This window comes from Nesoenas mayeri (assembly GCF_963082525.1).
Source record: "Nesoenas mayeri genome assembly, chromosome: 6".
NCBI classification, from domain to species: domain Eukaryota; kingdom Metazoa; phylum Chordata; class Aves; order Columbiformes; family Columbidae; genus Nesoenas; species Nesoenas mayeri.
Window position 1 is genome coordinate 22,194,857 of NC_137545.1, and position 22,969 is coordinate 22,217,825.

The 22,969-nt window shown below is 44.1% G+C and overlaps 1 protein-coding gene across 1 annotated transcript in view; it reads right to left on the bottom strand.

The window, feature by feature from the left end:
* Positions 1-14,856, bottom strand: part of MAP3K20 (mitogen-activated protein kinase kinase kinase 20) — a gene marked incomplete at its 5' end in the record, with an annotated part of 54,746 nt that extends 39,890 nt beyond the window's left edge. The window contains one exon of the mRNA XM_080346891.1: positions 14,698-14,856. Within this exon, the coding sequence (XP_080203017.1) occupies positions 14,698-14,856 (159 nt within the window). The remainder of the gene's footprint in view (positions 1-14,697) is intronic.
* Between the last annotated feature and the right edge of the window lie 8,113 nt (positions 14,857-22,969).

Genomic DNA, 22,969 nt, shown 5'->3' on the forward strand with positions numbered 1-22,969 from the left:
ACAAATTATGTACAAACAGGAATTTTACATTTTGCAGCATACAGCTTGAGACTGTATCAGCATCTAACATGAAAGTACCTGACAAAAGGAGATCTGCCAAGAATGAGAAGTAGTTTGGGTTTCACTATGGTTGTTCACAGTTACTAAAAGCCTTCAAAACACACAAACTATGTGTTTGTAATGGTAGAAGGGTTTAGAAACAAATAATGTCCTGCAATATGGTAAATATTTAATTCAGGCAGATTTAGTGTAAGAAGCTGCCTCCAGCTGCAAAGCAATACCAGCAACTGAACAGAAACAATAATGAGCAGACTGAACAGCAGGTTTGAAATACCTGAGCTCCCATAGGGCGGTTTATTTTCAGCAATCATAATTTCTCTTCTCAATGTTGGGAAATTTTCCTATCTACAGTCATTATGAACGCAAACCTGCTCTGACTATAGAGGACAGAAACAACATCCAGACATCTCTAAAATACAAAGGAATAACAAAAGATGAAGTTTTCTGACTCCCTCCTCACTCCACAGATGAGCAGGCGTCATAGCCAATATGCAACACCTGAATATTTCCAGAAATAACAAAAGGAAAAACATCCAAGGAAATCATTTCTGAGATCAAAGTCAATGTAAGTTTCATGAGCACCTTGTTGGAAAGACATTCTGGTATGACAGTGATAGGCAAAACCAATCCCCTCTCAAGGATTCTCCTGCAGTGCTCAGGAGCAACAGTAGAGAAAATAATGTAAAGGAAATGGTATCTGGAGAGGGTCCATGGCCACACATATCCAGCTAAAGTAGTGATTTTTCTGAGGTCTACAGAGAATTAGTAAGGGATCTGGATAAGGTAACTCAGAAGAACAAGTCTAACCTCCTTATACAGTGGCTTTTGCCGAACAATGAACAGTGAGACAGTAGCAGCTACACTTATGGATCCTGACCCACTCCTCTAAAGCAGCTACGATCTTTCCACTAAAGCATCTTCTCAAACTTGATCATGAAAGCTCTGATTCAAACAAGGAAAAAAATCATCACGTTGTTGATAAGCACTCACTTCAAGTCTGTCTTAGAGCACATAAACCCAACCTACTGTAGCCAATGATACAGACAGTGCTTGATGGGGATCTGTCTTATTGGAATCCCAGTGATTGTTGTAATTCCAGAAAATGTTCCTCAACTGACAGCCTGAACCCACCCTCATGAAAACAGCACTTCACACGGTGTTACCTCCCTGTTATATGTTTACAGAACCTGCTGGGGAACCACGTGGGGTTTTGCTTTCTAAATGGGCTGCCAGAGCTCTGTCGAAGGCTCTTTCTCCTCAGTTATCACTCCAAAATGACCCATCTCTGCAGATATGCAGAGAATCGCTCTCTACCTAGAGACCACCTACTTTAAAGACACAAAACTTCCAGCACATAAATTCTGGCCGTGACTAGATGGCATAAAAGAAAGGGGTTGCCAACAGCAGATAATATTCTGCTGAAGTGTCTGAGAGTCCTCCGTGGATGCACCAAACTGAGAGAGGGAAGCCTGAGACCTGCTCCAGCTCCTTTGCAATTTTTTGTCAGAACATGTAACCCAGGAGCATTTCCTCTAAAGAGGGCTGGAAATATGGAAAAATCACAGCATCACACATGCCATTAATTCTCATTCTCCAACATGTACAAATGTTTCTGAGAACTGCTCTAACTCACACATGTGAACAGATGAAAATTTCTAAAAGAATACAGATGTAGGAAATGTGGTAAATAAAAGACAGTTGAATGCAAAAATAACAGTACTGCAGTAATACTCCACAGTGTAACCACAGTATATTTTAGGGTAAACACGTAAAGGGAAAGCACATCTCGCAACCACATTCAGTTCTGGCATTTCTCCATTTCCGAGTTTCTACTTCCACACCAGCAATCTGCACCTTCAGACTTAATTTGAATTTTCTCTTTCATCATTTTATTAGAAAAATTCAGACACATCAGAAATAAGTATGAGAGGAACATCATACACATACCCCAATGAGGCATTAAGAACATTTAAAAGGCCAGTTAGAAGATGCAGATTATCTGTGATTACACAACACGGGCCCTGCCCTACTTCCTCCACTGCCCTGTGCTGTGCTTCCCCAGGACTTGCAATAAATGCAACAGCAAAGAGGAAGCGGGAACACTGCATTACATGAGCCCACAGGAACTTGAGGACAGAGTCACATCGTGCAGCGTACCACCGAAACCTCTCTCCCACGGGCTGTCCCTGAAAAGCCAAAGAAGAGGCATCGTACTGCAGCTAATGACAATTCCAGTCAGAATCTGAGCACAGCAGAAAGAATTTGCCTCTCTTCCTATTCTAGGAATGCCTGTAGTCCTTGCACAATTACTGTTTGATTTATGCTCCAAGTACAAGGATTAGATTGGCAAAGTCCACTACAATACACTGCGCTCACAAGCTGGATCCAGGTCCCAAGAGCTCCATGCTGTTTCAGTGGCACAGACCATTCAAACCTGCAACATCTCCTTTGGTGCAGAAGAATAACAGCATCCCATGTACCACAGCTTCCCATTTTACAATGCCAAGGGAGTGCAAAACTTGTCTGAGGCATATGCTAATTTACGGATAGGGAGAAATCCCCCCCATCAAGGATGGGACCCAAGCAAATGTAATTTTCCATGCCACCTTCAGGTCATGCGAGGTTGGGATGACTTTAAGCATTCTCTCCTTCATCCAAGCAAAATCATCCTGTAGCAATACTGATCACAAAGCTTTGCTGCCTGAGACCCACCTCTCCAGGGGGCACAGGCAGGCAGACCTGCCAGGGTGCTGCATGGCTGCACATTTCTCCTCCCTTTCCACAGGTGCTGCTACTGCACTGTGCACTTTACTTGCTGCACCACTGGCCTGCTCAGGGTGACCACTTCTAGGTGACAATTCCCTGACTTCAGGGGAAGTCCTTCCTTCTGCCGGGGCCGGGGGGAGAAAAAGGAAAAACAGAAATGGAGCTTAGCAAGGCTACCTCTCTTATAAGAAAGGTGCAGCGTTGGCAGGGAAAAGTGCCCAGAGAAACCTTTCTTCAAGCAGAGTTAGCATCGTCTTGTTATTAATATTCAGTGTTACTATAAAGAGGGTTTGGCTGATCATATAGACCCGGAAGGTAGTCATAACCCTTCTGCCTCACTTCCTTCTTGAGGCTGAATTGCTATAGTTTGAAGGGCTTTGAGATTTCTCCTCAAGGCCGATTTCATCAATTATCTCTGTCCTTATCAAATCTGGATGTAACTACTGTAGTTGACTCTGAGTGGAGAATATACACTTGGAAATTACTGTTGTACAGAGCAAGCATGATGGTCTTGCATATTACTGCAAACCCTACAAATATTATTTGTTAATATTTCAACCACTAATTATTCCATATTGTATCCTCATGGACAACACCTTGTTAGTTTCAGAGATGGTTTCAAAAGGAAGAATCATTATTAGTTTTAGCTAGGTAAAGATTAGATACCTATCTTTAGCACTTTCAGGACAGGCAATTTTGCGATGAATGTTCACAACTCTTGCTAGAAATCTGACTACATTTTTAGCTAATAAACTGTTTGAGAAATTGACATTTACTACAAAGCAAAAATAAAACTATACTCTACTTTGCCAAAATGCGTCTAAAAGTGAGCATTTCAATTGGGTCAATGACGTATCTAACGTCATGTGCCTACATTGGAAAATGATCTTGATATTGCTTCAAGTTCTCCATTGCTTTCCCCCCTTACTCCCAAACCGCCAAAAAAGCAAAACACTCTTTTTGGAAAGGAAATCTTGAGGAACAGAGATCTTAAGCCTTTAGAAGCATCCTGCATCTTTTCATCTATCCTGTCTAATTTATACTAACATACCTTTATTATTGTGTACATACAAGAAGAAAGCACAACATGTAATCGCCTGCTGAAAATACTGCTTTTTTGTTCAAAGTCTCTACTGAATTCAGAATTTTGATGGGTTGAAGTAAACGGTGGTGCTAGAATAATACGGAAGTTGTGGGATTCATATCCAAATTCTTCCGAATATATATTTTAAGATATACAGCTTATTTAAAATGAAAGGAAGCAAAATTCCCCATTCTTTTAAAAGCTGTGTACAGGGAGGGATGGATTTTCACTATCATGAACAGCCTAATCAGGGTAAAGAATCATGAGCCAAAAGCTCAAAAAGGGGTCCCTCTATCCCTTCTCCATTTTTCCATTTCCACTTTTCTCTTGAAAGGGGTGTCCACCGGAGAACCTGAAGAGTGAAAGATTTTAAAGTATAGGACTGAAATCCATCAAACTCAGGATTGTGTTCCAAACCCAACCAGCTGTCAAACCCAGAGATACGAATGTGTGCTCACTTCTGCCTAATAAAATTTGAATCAAACACTTTGCATCTGATTCTCCATGTGAGCTTTTATGCAAACTTCTAAAGTGCAAGGAATCCTGGGGTGGAAGAGCTATTCTGAGAGCTTTCACATAGTTCATGTAATTAGGGAAACCACTTCCTTTGATTGTAAGTGTTCAAAACAGCTGAATTTCTTCTTTCAAAGGAACTCTGTGATTTGGGTCATCTCTTTTACTTGCTCTTTCATGTTTCTCAAGATGAGAGGTGAGACTGTAGAGCACATTATTTAGAAAAAAAAAAGATTCCACTTTTTGTTTTAGGGATTGAACTTGGACTATTCAAAAGGTTGTCATTTGGAAACCTATCTTTCTTTCCCTCCCTCTGTTTCCTTCCTTTTCTGAGAAGCTCTTCAGTGGCTCCAGTGAACATAGTCCAAAATGCCAATTTAAACCTGAGGGAAAACTGAAATACGGTACATAAAGGAAAAGGGACTCTCATTTTCTTTTGTATGGTTGTGGCTGAATATGTAATTATAAAGGTACTCTAGCTGCAGGATCTCAGTCTTCATGTCACATTTACTTTTTTAATGGTTCTAAACACTGACCAAGCAAGAAGGCAGAAATACAGATTTTTAAAGACAAACAAAGCAGCTGACCTGGTCTTTGAAATGTGTCTGCAAGCTTTTTCTTTCCCGAAAAGGGCTCAGGTCACAGTTTCAAGGCAACGACTGTGTCCCTAGAGCTAACAGCCGATGCCAATGTCGTTACAGAATCAAGTGTCACTTGCCCTGAATTTCTTGAGCCGGGCACCCTGTTAGTGCTGTTACTCCACGTTCGTCTCAGCAACAGCTGTAACGGGCAGGGAATCTCTCCCTGCTCACAGGATAGCACAGAAACACAGTAATGAAAAGGCAGGTTTCATACTGCAGATTTCAAACTTATTAAGTAGCAACGGCTTGTTTACCCCAGGAGGACCGAGCTTTATTCCCAGCCAGTGAAAAATCACAGGACTCTTTCCAGGATTGCAGCACTAACAGGGAGGCAGTTTGCAAGGGGAACAGAGTAAACCACTTGGGACACAGTGCCAGAAACCACATTACTGCACGGGACAGATGAGACACTGGCTTGGAGAGAAGACTTTACAACAAAGACTTTGGTACAAATACAGAAACAACCAAAAAAGCAAAAGTTAAGAGCAGAACTCCAAAATGTGTGATCCTAACAAGTTGGGTTCTAGATACTGTACTTGCCTTTAGGGCCCTCGTAAACTCTTGCAGGGGTAACTAGCACGGAGACATGCAAAAGGAAGAACAATTCAACAACTCTGAATTTCATCCATCTGTTGCTACATACTTAGATCGCACACAGCACCTCAGCACACACAGTCACATCGTGAATAGGTCAAAGTAAAAAGCCTTTTCCTTGGTTTAGGAGATCAAAAGCACAGAATTCACCAAAAAGGAAAACCACCAATCACTAGTTACAAGTCATCATCTTCGATAAGGATTGTCTCAAATGCATTTGACATCACTAAAATTAAGGTTATATGATGAGACAAAAGTGATTTCTGTGCTTTCCCCCCTCTAACTGCACACAGGCACACACCACATTTTCTCTGCTCTGCAACTCTTCCAAGGAAGAGGAAAAGATATCCTCTTGGAAAATGTCACTCACACAAGGACGCAGCAACCACACTATTTTCACAAGTTTCCAGAACAACAACCTGCTCACCCCTCCTGTTCTACCTCTGCCCAACAACAATTTGTAGAGCGCCTCGGCTTTCATTGAAAAGCCAAGGCCCGCCCCGCACACACACTAGCCTTTCGTTTTTTCCAGCTTCCAAAGATGAACTTCGTACAAAGCAACTGCATGTTTCTTCTTGTTTCTACCAGTAGGTTCTTCCCTTCTCCAACAGCAGATCAACAGTTCTTACAAACCATGCTTATTTTTGATGCTGTTGGAAACTCACATGCCCAGGACACAAAACCCATGGCTATTTGGTCAGGTGTGTATCACAACATGATTTCTTTTCTTAGCCATAAGCAACCTAAATTTTCAGAAGTTTTGGAGCACCAGAAATGAGCAACCAGAGGCAGCAGAGAAGTGGAAGACGCCTGGCACTGTCCCCATTCAGTGACACCCAGGGGCCAGGCACCGCTGCCCAGAGGTGCAGCCAGGGGTCCCCCTGTGTGCCAGGGCTGCCCCGCTCCCCCCGCATCAGCCAGCTGAGCTGCACAGGGTACTGGGAGGCGCAGAAATGGTCACTGTCACGCGAGTCACCGCGTTTCCCAGTGGAGCTGGCGTTCTTAAACAGAAATTATGCAGACTGCAGATTCACTAAAAATTAACCTAATAAACTAAGATGTATTTGCAAATAGGACTCTGCCTTGGTAGCTGAACAGATGAAACACATTTAAAAAGACAAATAGGGCAGTTTGGAGGCAGCTGGCTCAGAAGATCAGCTCCGTATTTGTCCTTGTTGGCCTCATCCCCCCAGCGTGTTAGCACAATTGAGTATGAGGTAGTTAAGGCTGAAGCTGTTCTCTGGGCTCCTCTGCAGCCTCCAGCTAACATAAACAGGCCTGAACGCTTCCTCGTGACTGTACATATTGTCCTCTTAAAAAGGAAACTTCTTCCATCAGCACCTTAATAAGTGGCAATAGGTAAATGTGAAATAACTTTTACAGTCTTAGTTGCATGATTGCAATTAAAAAGATTGATTTTGATGCTTCCCTTAAAATTATAATATATATTTTTATATTTTTCTTCAACTTTGTTTTCAACAGCATAAACCTGGACCCCTACACAACTCATGTGCAGCCAGTCAACACTTAAGGACCAAAAAAAAAGGGGGGGCAAGTAAAGGAGGGCATGTCAAGTCCTATCAAGTGTTTTACTGCCGTCTTAAGTGGACAAAACACGTTGCTCAAAATTCCATTGCTACCGTGTGTGTGGCAGATAGTTTGAGGTCCTCAAACAAAGATTGTGGCCCCCATGTTCAGCTTTGAATACACCTGTGAAAAACAGCATCCAGGAGCCCGACGGTCCCAGACCCAGATCCCTGACTTCATCTGAACCATCATCCAGACAGGCACTTCCACACACCTCAACAGCAACTTTGGTATTATCAGAAACAATAATTAGTCGCTCCGCATGCTGCGGTGAGTGTAAATTATTTCATTAGAGTCCCCAGGGACTGCAACACCAACAGATTTCAAAGTGGGTCACGGACATTTAAATTGTCAGTTGTCCCTCAAAGCACTTGAGAATCAAACATGCAATCACTTACCAGTTACCACTAGATCTCACCTGCCATGCAATTTTGTACTGTAACCTTGTTTTAAGAAAACTACATAGTTAAGACCAATGTAAAGATAAGACTAACTTGAACCAACCCTCAATTGCTTGAGCCTGCAACAGCCTAAAACACCACCTTAAGAGAAAAGGATCTCTTCCACATCCATGAGATTTCTACAGCAAAGCTACAGGACGCTCAAACATCCAAAAATACTACTATGCAGTTGATCACTTCAACAGACACTCAGGGTCAGAGAATGTCGTGGGAGGGGAAACAAAAGAGCTGCCATTTGATGTCAAGGGTTGCTAGCGTGCAGAAATAAGCAACACAACCTCTCTTCCAAATTATGAATAATAACAGAGCCCATGGAAAAAGAAAACAGAAAAGAGAGAAACATATTTAGAGCAAAACAGGAAAAAAAAAAAAACACAAAAAAAACACAACTAGGAAAAATACCCTTAATTGCAGCTAAGTATCTACTGGCAACTTGAGTAACCCACTGTCAAATAAAATTTGCAGTAGATTGACAGAATAATTTTTAAGACAATATACGATAGAATTAAGCCAATTATCAAACTAAAGAATATTTAATGATACCCTAAGAGGCTGCGTATTGTGGATAGCAAAAAGGAGAAGGAAGTGCTTTCTAAATAACCAGAGACAGATTTTCTCCCTATTCTAAACAACATTTGTTCATCGTTTGTAGGAAACTGGCATAAAACTTGTTCACCAGCCAATGCTGCACCTTCTGGAAAAAAAAGATAATTCAGGTTAAAGGATCCAAAGCTCACAGAGATATTCCTAACCCAGGGAGCAAGTACACGGTAAGCTCCTGTGCCTCAACCAACCTACGGCAACTGCACTTGTGTTCTTGACCAGCAGCACACGCAAGGTAATTTTGCTTCACCCTAACAAAGTTTAGGGTAATACAAGAAAGTCGAGCAACAGACAAAGCTTACTAATTTACCTGTTTATCAAGTTTGTTTATGTAGTAACTGTTCAAAGCTGCCCACCAGTCAACAGGACATGTGCACTTAACCCTTTACAATTCCAGTACAAGATTTGGCAATTTAGCAGATAAAAAAAGGACAGGGTAACTTCTTCAATATGGCTACAGCAAGATTCCCAGCACTTGTGAAATTGCTTTTCACTTATTGCAAGCTGAGATGACAACGCTGACAGTCGCTATGTCTCAACTGACCCAAAATAACTTCTGAAGCCACAAACTGCCAGTCTGCGCCCTGACACGCCAGTTTCATTGAAACTGATGTCTAAATCAAATTAAGCCAAAATTGGCTTGCTTTACAATAATGAAGAGTGTATACGCAAGCCTGTGTAAGTAAGAATCTCAAATTAAGCTGGTCAAAAAACCTTAGTAAGCCACACAACTTGTACTACAAATACTCATTATTTACATGAAGCAACTCTGAAAGATGTTACTCATCTAATGAAAAAGTCAGTATACAAATACTTAAACACAGAAGTAAAAAAAATTCACTACAACAAAATGTAGCAAAATACAGAAAAATACAGTTTTTTTGCCTGAACTACTACATTTCTGAGATTGTTTTGGGGAACAGAGACACAGAAGAATGAAGTTTCTTCAAAACAGACAAAATGAAACTAACGCCTGTTCTTCCCAAGGAAAATGTATTCTGGCAATGCTACATGATCTTTCATTATACTGATATCTCCCAAATACCAATGGGGTTTTGATATCATTTTGGTTCCAACACATATGCCACTTGACAGGATACAGTCTTATCCAAAGCTCCCACTAAAACAATATAATGCAGTGACTTTCTTGACAGCTGAAAACACAACATTCATTTACAAAATGGAGTCCTCCAGAAAATATCCTTTGATTGAAAGTCAAGAGTAGGGCAAACTCGAAAGCAGTCAGAGATTTATTGCAGAAGTCTGTCCTATCCCAAACTATTGATTCTGCAAGACACAGAACACACAACAGCTGGAGCAGCTGTTTTGCCACAGACTAGAAATGGTACCAAGTACCCACTTGGTACCTTTCGGGAGTACCCCAGTCAGCACCAAGAGGGATGCTCTAAGCCATCTCCTTTATTAAAATATAAAAAAGAAACAGAAAATCTTGCAATGTAACTGCTCCATAAAACAGAAATAAAGTCATTTTAAGACACCCTCTGGTTTAACAAATACAGTCTTATTTCGTTTTAGCCGTTAACAAGATACAGCAGTATTTCTTTAAGTGAACACAGGGCTGTAAGGGTTCCCGTAAGATCACTTACTCTAGAGATATAAAACTTCGATTTTCTTGTGAACTCTGTAATTTTCCAATACAGGTGCAGATATCTATGTAAAGTTAATTTCTTTTACTCCTATACCTTATGTACCTTTATACAACACACACTCTAAGCCCTCTCCTGCCGTTCACTAGCAATAGCACCTGCACCAAAGGACCATGGTTTGGAAATAGGGGGTTTGTCATCCCCCTGATGTGAGTTGGAAGCAGGTAAATCCAGGCATTTCATGGCAGATATTACCTAGAATCACTCCCAATATTTGCTGACTCAGACAAGAGAGCGGTAAGAGAGTAGAAGCTCCTAGAAAGAGCTAATACAATATTTTTAAAGGGTAAAAACTGCCTTTCATTACAGTCAGGCCCCAGTGTGGAGAGTCATTCAAGGCTGGCACCCAAGCACCCATACCCGCTATAAACTGCAGGAAAAAAGAACATCTGCTATTTTTAGTTCTGTCAGGGCTAAGTATCAATTTCACTTTGGTTTCGTTTGCTCTATTTTACTCTGTTGTTTCTCTCTTGTTACTCTTGAAAGCCATTCCCAGTCCTTACTCTCATGACCCACATTAAAATTACCACATGCTCTCTTTTAGGACTACAAACATGAGTGAGGTAAGTCCAGTGACATGCATGTGGTTATATTTAACTCATCCCCTTCAGAAGGTATAGGCACAATCTGTGTTCTTTGGACAGCCCCTTCCAGAAGTGGATCATAAAACCAAAATTGAACAAACTGCATTATATTCCATATGAAAAGTTTTACAAAGCATTAAAAGATCCTCTAAATCTTATTGCACACGTATTACATAAAAGAAAACCTGGCAATATAAAATTAATTAATTTCCATGTAGTCAGACTTCCAGTAATACAGCATCAAAACTAGTAAAAACATGTTTTTATTTTTGAGTCTCATAAAACTCAAACATGACTGAACAGCTGCATGTACAGCTAATCCTACTCAACATCTTTTATCCACAGGTTAGTTCCCCAGAAGTATTTCCCAATAAGATTACAGTTACATTTGCTGTTTTTTCTTCTGTTACTCTCCTACAGTTTACACAGGGCACCACCAGCATTTTGAAGGAATCCAGGACCAGCTGTACTGCATGAAACCAAACCACCTTGCACCTCAGTACGGTGGTTGTAACAGCTGAAGCAAGCAAATCAGACACAACACTGCTGTCCATCAAGAGCACAGAGACAGTTCACGGATCATGGAGTACTTCAAAAGAGCAGTGACATTAAAATTAAATTCAAATTTCGGGTAAAATTCCACAGCATTCAAAAGCAGCAACAAGTAACAGGTGAACTTCAGAGATGTACCGATCATCAAAGGAGACGAGCGCTATTCAGTGAAAAGCTGGCATGGCAAGGCATAAAACAAAAGGTTGTAAGATTTCACTCCGGCAGTTATCTGCTCCAGATAAGGGAGTCCAAAGAACTGCTAGTAATTTGCAGAATAAGGCCTTTGAGCCCAATCTCTCCCATCTATTTCAGTGGAAGCTTAGCCAATAATTCATATAAATCATTCACAGAAATACCAAATAACTTCCTGAGTAGTAGGTGTGCAATTTTCATCAATGAGTGCACATAATTATCAAAGGGAGCAAGGGCACATCCTATGACAGGAGGCATTTCCACTCCCTCCATATGCATCATAAACATCACGCTGATTGTTTGATTTTCCATAAAATAATTGACAAGGAACACCTGTTCCCTACTTACAACCAAAAATTGCAAAAGTGCTTGGACTAGACAGTAAAACAGCAATTTAATTTTGGTTTTGCTATTCTTTAATTACTCAAGACACACTCCTATGGTTTACTTAAGTCTTGTCCAGTTTCCGATCTGATACTCTAATCAAGGCCTTGCAGCATATTTACTTTTCTCAGCACATCTATTTAGCTGTATTTAACTGTATTTTATTCACATGAACACACATCTCTTTCTGCACAGTCACATTTTACTGCCTGTCTATACAAAGGAAATGCCTTGCAGATGTCTTTGCATTTCTCAAATTTTAAAGAATTTTGAAAAAATCTGCCTGAGCAACACCCTTCCAAGTATTTATGTAAGTTTTTCTGAGCACATATTTTAGTATGATATGCTGCTATATACTGGAACAAAAATGGCTTTGTTTCACATGTTTGAACTTGTTAGCCACTTGGCCAATATAAAGCCTTCAAGACCTTTGCTGTCTTTGATTGGCTTGTTTAATAAAATGAAACACAGATACAACATATTTGCAGGATGATACCGCAGCTGTATTGACTAGGCTTGTGCCCTTGGACTCGGCTAGCACAAAATTCCTCTGAGCAAGCTTTTCCCAACCCTTCGCTGTTTTTCCTTTAGTCACTTGTTATGGATTATTGGCAGGAGTTACCAGAAACACAAAACAATCAGTCACGGAGTTAAAAGGACACTTCCTTTCAAATAAACCAGAAAGGGTAATATCTAGTTTTCTGGACTAAATACAACCACTCCAAATATCTACTAAACACAGATACACAGAGCTATGGCAAGTTATTTTTCTACTGCTATCAGAAAAGCCATTGACTCACCATGACTTTCAGCACAGTTCCATCACAGATGTTCATTATTGTCAGGACTACAGATAAACATACTACATATGTAAACTGAGAGCCATAAGGGTCTGAAGAGGCCTTTAGGCCACTGAGGTTGGCCTCTAGTACATCACAGGCCACTATTATTCAGCAAGCTGCTCTTGTGTTGAGCTCAACAGCTTGACAAAAACAATCGTCCAAAAAGACATCTCAGTGTGAAGACATGAAGACATGGAAAGGATTCTCCATTTTGGTTCCTTCCCTTTGTAGTCTGCTCCAAGCGTTACTCATCCTCCCTCCATATAATTTGTGCTTTATTTCCCATTCTAATTTGTCTGGCTTCAGATCCCAAACATTAGTTCTTACAATAACACTTTGCACTAGATTAAACGAGTCCAGCATTTTCTCCATGTGAAAAAGCAATTTTTGTAAGCAAGCTCCTATTTTTTAATTCTCTAGGGTTTTTGACAGACAAGTTCTGGCAAAACTCACTAGACTTATTTAAGGCATCATCACTTGCCTCTCTGCTGCCCCTCCAGAAAACTTTCAAGAGAAGGTGCCCATATCAAGCTGCTCCCAACTATAACCCATTTGTTAGTTTAGGCTGCAAATGATGACCAGTATGAAAGAAAACAAACAATTTTGTGCTGGAAGGCTCCCATCAACTCATCCTGATGGGTGATGTCCATCATCCCATCCAGACATACACACCTCCACGGTCCCCCTACTTTCCACCCTGAGTGTGTTTCGCAGTCCTCTGGACTGCCCCTCCAGTTTGTTTACATTCTTTTAAGCACAAAAGAGCTGGGTCTGCACCTACAGCCTCACACCTATTTCTCCAGCAACACATTGCAAGATAAAGCCTGTAGGTTCTTACAAAAGACTTGATCCCTATTTGGATATGCAAGGGCATCAACCTAATTTGCCTAACACCATGATGATCTGAGCTCTTAATGAGTTGCAAGTCTTCATTAATCCCTAAATAAACCCTTAAAATTATACTAAATTCTTTCCAGCATATGGTTTCCTTTTCCTAGTGCGTATCCTGTGTTCCTCATTACTACAAGCTGAACATTGCATTTGGCTGTTCAAAGAAAAAAAAAGTTTTGCTTGGATGGCCCAACTGCAAGACTTCTGACTGGCCTTCTTTCTGCATCATTTCCCATTCCACTAAGCTTTATGCCATCACAAAAAGTAGTAATATTGGGTTTAAGTTTTCTTTCAAAAATGCCTGAAGTACCTAGCAACAGGTCTAGCACAGACTCCTGTGTAATCCCACTAGAAACACACCTGTTCAACCAAGATACTTCACTGACCACTACGGAGATGTGCCAGCCAGTTGATTTTTAAGGAGCACATTACTGATACTGCATAGCACCAACCGTACTTGTCTTGGTGTATCTTTTGATATTAACAAATAGTAAAAATCAAGAGAACAGTACAAACTGACATTGGATGGAAGGTGTACATCTCCCAACATTCTGGAAAAATCATGAGATTCTTCCAAATTATTTTAGATAGCAACTCGCTTAATCATGATCAAGCATGCTTATCACATCACTAAGCACGATATAATCATGCTAACTTTGTTGCTGCAGCAGTGGATGAACTTTGGTGTCATATTAATTACTAAGCATATCATCCCTAGCACTGCTCTGCTGTCCTCCAGCTTCTGTCTTCCTAAAATACTCTGAGTATGTTGTATACAAGCTAGATATAGTCACGCTGGAACAGCGGTCCAGTAACCATGCTGTACATCACTACACTGGTGCGTCCTCACTGGTGGTCACTAGCAGGGAGACTGGACCACTCTGAGGACCACGTACAGTGTCTCTGCTGGGGCTGTACAAAGCTGAGGGCCGAGAGGATTCCTATCTAGCAACACGCCCAGCAGTGTCAAGGGGAAATTACTAGCTCCACAGCTGCAGTGTCTCCTCAGGGCCAGGGCAGAGCTGCTAAACATGAAAAGTGGGGGAGGACAGTAAAGAAACAGTAAAACAATAAAACTTTAAATCAGAGACACCCTTGGCTGGGGCCACCTCAGTACGTCTTTGTTGTAACGTCATCCAGTTGTGGGGTTTTGTAATTAAACAAACAAGAAGCCCAACGTAGTTTGCCTCAATTAGCTAGAGGATGGAAAGCACTGGAAAAGAACTTCTGTCCTTGTTTGCACAGCAGACAAAGTGAATTAAAAGTAACCTCTTACCTCTTTTTCTATTTTCAGCAGCTTCTTTACAGCCACCTCCTTGTCTTGAGAAATCCATCGTGCTCGGTAGACACTTCCGAAACTGCCTCCACCGCAGTTCTCAAAAAACTGCAAGTCATCAAATCTAATTTGCACAAATGAAGCACTGGTAGACGACATCTCATAATGACAAAATATACCACAGCAAAACCTGTGAAGAGAAAAGCTTTCATTAACCCATATGCTCCGTGGATTTACAGACTTTCTTACCCATGCTCAGATAACCCAAAATCAGAGCCCGTCACCAAAAACATGCTACAGTAAAAGCCATGGGGCACAGGAGGAACAGAGCCTGGGAACTCACACTCCAACAGCCTGTGCAAATGTTTGCATAATTTGCATGAGCTATTACAAACAGCTGGGAGAAAGAAATCACTAAAAATATTCCTCATAGCGATACCAGTGTTTCCTGAACACCGTGGATGCAGCTCTGTGGACGGCAGGCACGCTGCTGCCTTCCCCGAGGTGAGCGAAGCGCGCTGGGACGCACGCTCTCTGCCCCGAGCTTGCCCAGCAGCTCCGGCACGCCAGGCACGCCAGCTCAGCTGCCGCCACGGCCAAGCACCGACGAGGTGCACGCCGGCCCGGCTGCACAGGCAGCCTGCAGGCAGCACCACCTGCACACCGCCCCGGCACGGCGCACACCGCCCCGGCACGGCGCACACCGCCCCGGCATGCACAGGTTGCTGGCGCTTGGGGCCAGGCAGGAAAGCTTCACGCAAGGATGTGGAAAAACCTGACCATGGCAAACGTCTCTTCCTGGGTGACTCAGTTCTGTTCGCGTGTTGTAACAAAGCGCAAGTACATGGTAATTCAGCTGGGTTACAAGATGTGAAATTCTGCAGCCCGTGCCAAGGTTGGTGTCGGCAGTTTTAAGAGATGATCCCATGTCTGCTGCCAGAGGAACGGAACGTTCTCCTTGGAGATTTCACAGCAATAAAGCTTGTGCTCGTAGTGAATTTCAATTAGGTTATCACCTAAATGCATGAACAATGACTAATCTAAAGTTTCTTTTTTTGATGGTGTAAGATCAGGAAGCCCCAGGTTCCTGGTGGGACTGCAGAACACAGGCTCCTGCAGAACCGTCTGCAAGCCTGCTGTGGGACTGCTTCACTTTCACCCGTTTAGACAAGGTAGTTTTAACTACCAGCATAAGTTACTACACTTGCAATTAATGAAAGTAAACAGCAGCATAAAAGGAAAGAGACAGTTGAAATAAAACAAATAAACTTCGGGTTGCTAGTGAAAATTACACCTCCAATTACACTGGTCTAACTATAGCATCAAAACATCTCGTGTCTTCTGGGAGCCTCCAATCTATAGGGCTTTTTGAGATGGAATCCACACACGATGTGTTGCCCGAGGCGGAGAACTGCACCTGTAATACGCTGAGCATTGCCAACTGCCAAAACCCCTCATCCCAGTCCCTTCTGTAACAAACACAAAATCATAATTTCCCCCTGCCTGGCTCTCCTGAAAGTGCAGCTGATGTAATGAAAAATTTTGAGATATCATTCGACCAGAAATTTCTGGTCACTATTTGGCTGCCGCTGTTCTCCAAATGAGAGATGAAGATGCCAACATAATTTTCTGCATATTGCATAAGATAGCACAGAGCCTCTTCTGAAACTGCCTGCTTCGTTTCACACGTCTTCACCACCCAGAGGGGCACAGGCAAGCACTGACCCAGCCCCGACAACTTCACTGCGCTTACAGAAGGCGCGGCGCTGAGCAGGGCGCAGGCTCCACGCACGCCTCTTGCGCACAGCCAGCCTGCACGGCTCAGCCAGGGAACACCACGGCTCCTTTCCCAGCTCTGCGAGCCGGAGCAGGGGTTACCCATGGGACGGGAAATAACGTCCACTCTTCGAGCACCCTGCTGGCTCCCTCCCCAGCACAAGTGCCTGAACTCTTCTGCCGACCTTCTGTTCTTGTTTTAACCTTGTCACTGTTGTTGTTAGATTTCCTGCCATCCCAGAGCCATCTTTTGCACTGCCCTGCACACACTTTCTTCAGAGAAAGCTCAAGGGAAAGGAAATTGGTCACTCCTGCAAATCAGACGGGTGGCGAAGCCAGTGTTAACTTTTTGATTCTTTGCCAGTCCTGCTTAATTAGCAGGTCTTCATAAACAAGAGCTCATTTGCCTAATTTACTCCACCAGTTGCTCCAAGCTAACACTGTGTACACAGTGTCTCAAGCAGACGTGACACTTTGTAGACAAGTAAAATGGGTCAGCTTCCCAATCCAGAGACCTCACAATTTAAGGCCATAGCCCTGCTCACATTGAAGCACATGCATAATTATGCTCCAGTGAATAATCTCCTTACTGACAAAAGAATTATTCAGAAGAGTAATGTTACTCATAGGCAAAAGCATATGCACTGACTGGACCATAAATTTAACAAAAAAGTGTGAACAGCTGATAACAGATGGTTGTGTTTGGGATGACAGAAGGAACAGAAAATCCAGAGGAAAGAAAAATACATTAGAGGAAACACATATTTCTGGCCTTCGCTATCTGAATTCAATAGTTTTGAAGAGCTGTCAAATTATTTTATATTATTGTTCACCCAGAAGAACCATATCATATGTATAAACAAGTAAGTGATTTGACTTCTGAAAGTTACACTAACATAGGAGATGTTATTCCAAGATTTCACAGAAAACAGACCTCAAGATGGTACAACACACACAGCAGACACTTGATAAATACAAAGAAGTACTCTTCTGACATGTTCTCCTTGCTGCTTAAAACTTTACCTAAACATTCATGCAATCGCAATGCAGTGGCCAGCACACAAGCATTTGCAGAAGCTACTGCTTGTCCTTTTAACACCTTCACAATTTCAAATGTATCTAAAGCAGTCAATCACTTATAGGCACCAGCATAAAATACAGTAACATAATTTAAAGAATGATTCACTGATTTGTATCAGGTTCTTCCAGATACTTTTTCTCCAGAGAAAGTAGAGGAGATTACATGGGACACTCCTTATTTAGAGATCTGTAATTAATGACAGCCTAAGTTAGGGATACAGTTTTCTCCTTCTAGATGAAAGAACAGACCTGTTTAAATATTACTCCATGTTTTCAGATGCAAGGTAGTTAATCCTCAATTAGACAGATCAATCCCTTTGTTATGTTTGAGAAAACAACTGTTTAGAGTAACAACTGCATGTGACAAATCCACACACAATTATTAATTTGTCATCCTGTTATAAAAGATACTTAACAATCTGAGTTTACACCATTGGTTAAGGAAAAAAAAAAATCAGGTATTTCATTAACCTCCATAGTCTTACACGTGCATCAGAAAGAAGTGCATCGTTCCAACAAGCCATGGCACCTCTTTGCCCCTTACACTCACGCGGTCAGGAGAGCAGGTAGTCCTCCCAAGAGGGTCTCCAGGCCTGGGCAGGGGCACTGTGGCCATTCCCCTGCACGCAGCGTAACAAAGCTTTGGCATCAGCACCGTCCCTCCCCACGGACACAGTTCTGAGTGCTGAACCACTACTGTCGGGTAGCTAGGTCAACTGACTCAGTTGCTTGCCAATGGAATGAAAACGTGACAATTCAGGAACAGTGAATGACAGGTATTTAAAGAAATCATTTGATTCTTGGTTATTTTAATTATTCCTACAGACTCTTTTTTTGGGGAAAAAAAAGAACTTTCTCCTTCTTCTGTTTTACTTGTATTGGTTAACATAAGCTTGTAATCTTGCAACAACATCTCCACATTCTCCTGTGTCTTTTTTTCCCTCGTAGTAACTTAGAGCATGCCATTAGTAACTACTCATTTAACACTAAGAAGAAATTGATGTGAGATGCATTTGGCAGTATTTAACATGTCGAGCTATTATTTAACATTATTTAGCATCAGTATTTAACATGTCAGGACTCTGTTACACAGAGTCACTTTGTAGCAAGCTATTAAGCCGCAACAAGCCCAGCTCAGGAGCAAGTGCTCTGTGTAGGAAACCATCTGCCGCCCCTGTCTTGTTGTGCTTACAGTACTTTAGAGGAGTAGCCTGTGCAGGGGTCCCTCCCCAGGACCCTGCTGGAGTCCCGCGCCTGCTGCTCTCCCCACTGCCCCTCAGGGGAGGGAACCCCCAGCAGCCAGGTAGGTGGTTGCAAAGCAACAGCACCACAGGCTGCCCTGCCCTGCGCCCCAGCGCAGCCACACTGGAAGAACCCTACACATTCACTTGCACCACCTCCCCAAAACCAGCCCACACCGTGGCCAAAGTGCCTGCCTGCCCAGCTCTCTGCTCTGTCCCATGGATGAGCCAGAATACCCTACTGCTTGTCATTTAGCTGCTGCTCCCAGAGAGCTTCCACCAAGGGGCTTGCGTGTTAGAGACAGCAGGCAGGAAATAATTTAGCACAAATTGCACAGTAACTACAACTCAAATTTTGCTTAGAGCATGGCTGCAGAACTGAAAACTGCATCCCGCATCTTGCTCGTGCCCCTGACGCTGCTTAAATATTCGATTACTTCAGGAAAACCCTTTGTAATTTACTAAAGGGAAAAACCATGCAACTTGCTGCCTTCGCTGTGTGGTTCCACGAAGCAGGATTCAGTGCTTCTTTCAGGAAGGCACGCTGCCAACATATTGCCAATAAAGTAGTAGCACACTACACTTGTGCTATCTTAAAATACACAGCAGAATGTGCCAAGTTTCCTTATATGGCAAAACAGCTCTTTTGCTTTCAGGATCTTTGACCATCCATTTTTAGACCCAAATCATCCTTTGTATCCAGCATGGCCTACAGTCCTTGAGCATATTAACCTGGACTTTTGCAGCAGCATATTTATTTAGCCTTTAAAAACAACCAACCAAACAAAAAACCACATTCAAAGCCCAAAACATGGTTAATCGCTGTCTTGCCTAAACAGAAAACAGGAAAGGAGTTACAGTGATATGAAATTACGAGAGATACTGCAAAAATAAGGTTTTAAAACTGAAAGATTCATTAGTCGGATCATGAACTGCAGAAGGATAAAATGCAAACAAACTCCAAGCATATCTCCAAATAAAATATATCCTAATCTCCTAATCTCCCATTGATTTAAATTAAAGTCAACAATCATTACATTTCCTGAACTTTCTTAATCAGACTCAGCAGCAGCCCTGCAGATGGTTAGACTGGACGCCCAGCTCTGCCTACCTTGGTTACAGAAGCAACAACATTAGAGCCTGTCCTTTGTCAGAGCCTAAGAATTCTGCATAACTTCCAATAATAACATTTCTAATTTTATTTGAATGTATATAGCCATCAGTGCTATGGAGAAAGAGCTCAACTCGGCCTAAACAGTTTGAGTACTTCAGGAAAATAACTATTTTCCACTCGAGCTGTGTCAATGGCCAAGACCAAAGGGTTTAAAGGCTTCACTTTAAATAGAAAACATTTTACCTCAGAGAAAGCCTTGACTGCTCACTTTGCTTATATCATAGCTCGTCAGCAATGCCTGCCAGGAATATGCCTGCGAGAACGACAAGGCAGCTGAACCTGCACCCCCGTTCCTCACGCAGGCACCACTGCGGGATCCAGGCCTTGGTTTTGGCAGCGTTTGGCTTCTGCCTTCTCCGTCAGCAAGCCGGGCTCCCCAGGTTACCATTATCCACACAATGCCGCCGGTATGCAAAGCACATTACTGACAGATAAAACAAGTCAGCTTCTGAGGACTTACGATTTCAGGGCAAAGTCCTGAAAACATCTAACCGCATGCCTCCAGCAGAAAGCTATGATGTTTTCAGGCAGTGACCCAGTTAATCCAGTGCTTTCAAATTATTTCTGCTTCTGGAATTTAGAAAAAGTAATGATCCATGGCTTTCCCGATGGCTCTGTCACTAAAACTCACAGCACAGCACACTGGATAGAGTGGTAATGGATGGCTCACACACACACAGACTAAAAAAAGGCATACTGGTGGAAGGGAACTAACTTGAGTGAACACCGCAAAAAATAATGCCCGTTCACTTAAAAAAAGAGCGGGAAAAGGAAAAAACCGAGGGAAGTCAAGTCATCCTTCAAAGCCCAACCTGACGGATTTAATGCCCAAAACAAGAGAACAACGTGGCAGGTGCAGGTAAAGGGAACGTGTTTGAGAGGCCGTCTGAGTAGCGGAGAGGTGACACGCGTGGCGTTCCCCGGCCCGACGCCGGCTGCCCCCGGCCCCGCCAGCCCCGGGCAGCGGCAGCCCCCGCCCGCCTGGGGCCGCTCCGCGCCGCCGCAGCCCCGCGCCCCGCCGGGTGCCCCTGGGCCGACACGGCCGTGCGCTGCCCGGCCAGGCGCGGCTCGTCTCCCGGCCCCGAGCGCCGCCCGCGGGACCCCCGCTGCCGCCCGCGGGGCTTCGAGCGGCGGCGCGGCACCGGCCGGCGGCTGCTCCCCGCGGCGACGCAAGGTCAGCCCGTGCGGCGCGACGGCCGAGCGCCTCCCCTCAAGGACTTTCGAAGTTCCTCCAGCGGGTGGGAAACGTCAAACCCGGCGGGGACACCCACGGCCCGGCCGCGCTGTCCGGCCACCCCCCTCCGCCCAGCGAAACACGCACCGGCCGCGCCACCACCCCCAGCGCTGCGCCCTGCCCGGGCGTGGCGGGGGCGCCTCGCCCTCCTCACCTTCCCCGAGGGACTCCGGGCTGGCGGGAGCCGAGCGGCGCGGATCCCGGCGCCGCCGAGGGAGGTTGGAACCCGTGCGTCCGCGTCTCCCGCTCCGTCCCCTGCGCTTCCGGTTGGTGCCGGGGAGCCGGAGCCGCCGCCGCCCCCGCGCCGCCTCGCAGCGGCGCCACCCCGCGCTCTGCGCCGGGCCCGCGAGCCGAGGCCGCCGCCTCCGGGGAGCGGGCAGCGCGGCCGCCCTGCCGAGAGGGGGCGAAGTGCCGGGCCGGCCGGGCGGGCGGCGTGCGGCGCGGCGGGGCGAGGCGTGGGGCCCGAGGCCTGGGCGGTCACCGCGCTGAGCTCAGGAGGTTCGTGCACCGAGCAGGGCCCGTCGGCTGGGCTGGCTTGGGCTCGCCAGCGCGGCCCTGGCGCTGCAGGTTGGAGGGAGCCCCGGCCCTGCAGGTTGGAGGGACCCTCGGCCCCGTGCTGCGCAGCCATGGTCGCAACTTTGGGAGCACGAGTGCCTTCCCTCCACTGTTGCAGCTTCAGTGACAGGCAACACAGCTAGATTTATCTGAAATTATTACCAAAATGATCGGGCGATAGTAGTTTTTGAAAATGTGTTCCATTGTTCTTGTGCCATCAGAGCTGGAATGCTTTTACCACAAGCAGCAGCATCTTTAAAGTGCTGAGTGTCCCCTGGGATTGCTGAGCTGCTGTGGGCTGCTGAGGGGGGCTGCAGATCCCAGGAGCAGGAGGGAGCAAGGTTGTGCCGCCATAGCCAGTCCTCCTATTAGGAATGTGGAAGAAGAGGGGGACTCGACTGGAAGTGCAGCTACCCCCATCCCTTGTCCGTATTCCCCGGCTGCCTGCAGGGTGATCACCTCAGGTCAGGAAGAAAACAGACAACCCTATGCACCCACAGAGACTCTTGCTTATCCAAGCGTTTCAATGGCATTGAGGTACTGTGCTGCTGCAGAAAACTTTTTGCAGATTGAAAATAAGCTGTCACACTTAAAGGAAGTGACTCAAAAGACTTGGGGGCAAACAGTTTTTCTGCTGAGGCAAACATATCACGTGGCTGTGACAGTACGTTTTTTGTATCAGTATCGTGCAAGATTCAAAGCCCATCACTGCTGTTCTGCGCGCCCCAGCACATCTGCTGGCCTCTGTGTACTGTGGGTTTGCATTCACTGGAGAATCTTGCTCTCTCTCATGTTTAACTATTGTTATATGTATGTGTAAATCTGCCATATAAAAATCAGCTGTGTAGCACAATGAATCACAAAGATGTGTGCAGCATCACACTGAATCATGTACATTAATTGTACATCACGAAGATGTATGGTATCGAGGTGAATCATGGAAGAACAGCATTACTGATGAATCAAATACAATTGTTTCATGAACATCAGAGGCTTTTCCCCAAGGTGTGTTACTGGCATGAGGGAGTTAAAATAGTGGAGCACAAGTATACATTCCTGGGCATAAAATAAGACATATTATTTCACTGAGCCATAATAACTAACCGCAGTAAAGTTCAGCAAGATCTTTAGCACTCCATGCGATAAGTACACAAACATGGTAAGAAATTCAAAAGCAGGTGCTGGTGACCCCCTTTCACCCACCTGGCAGGT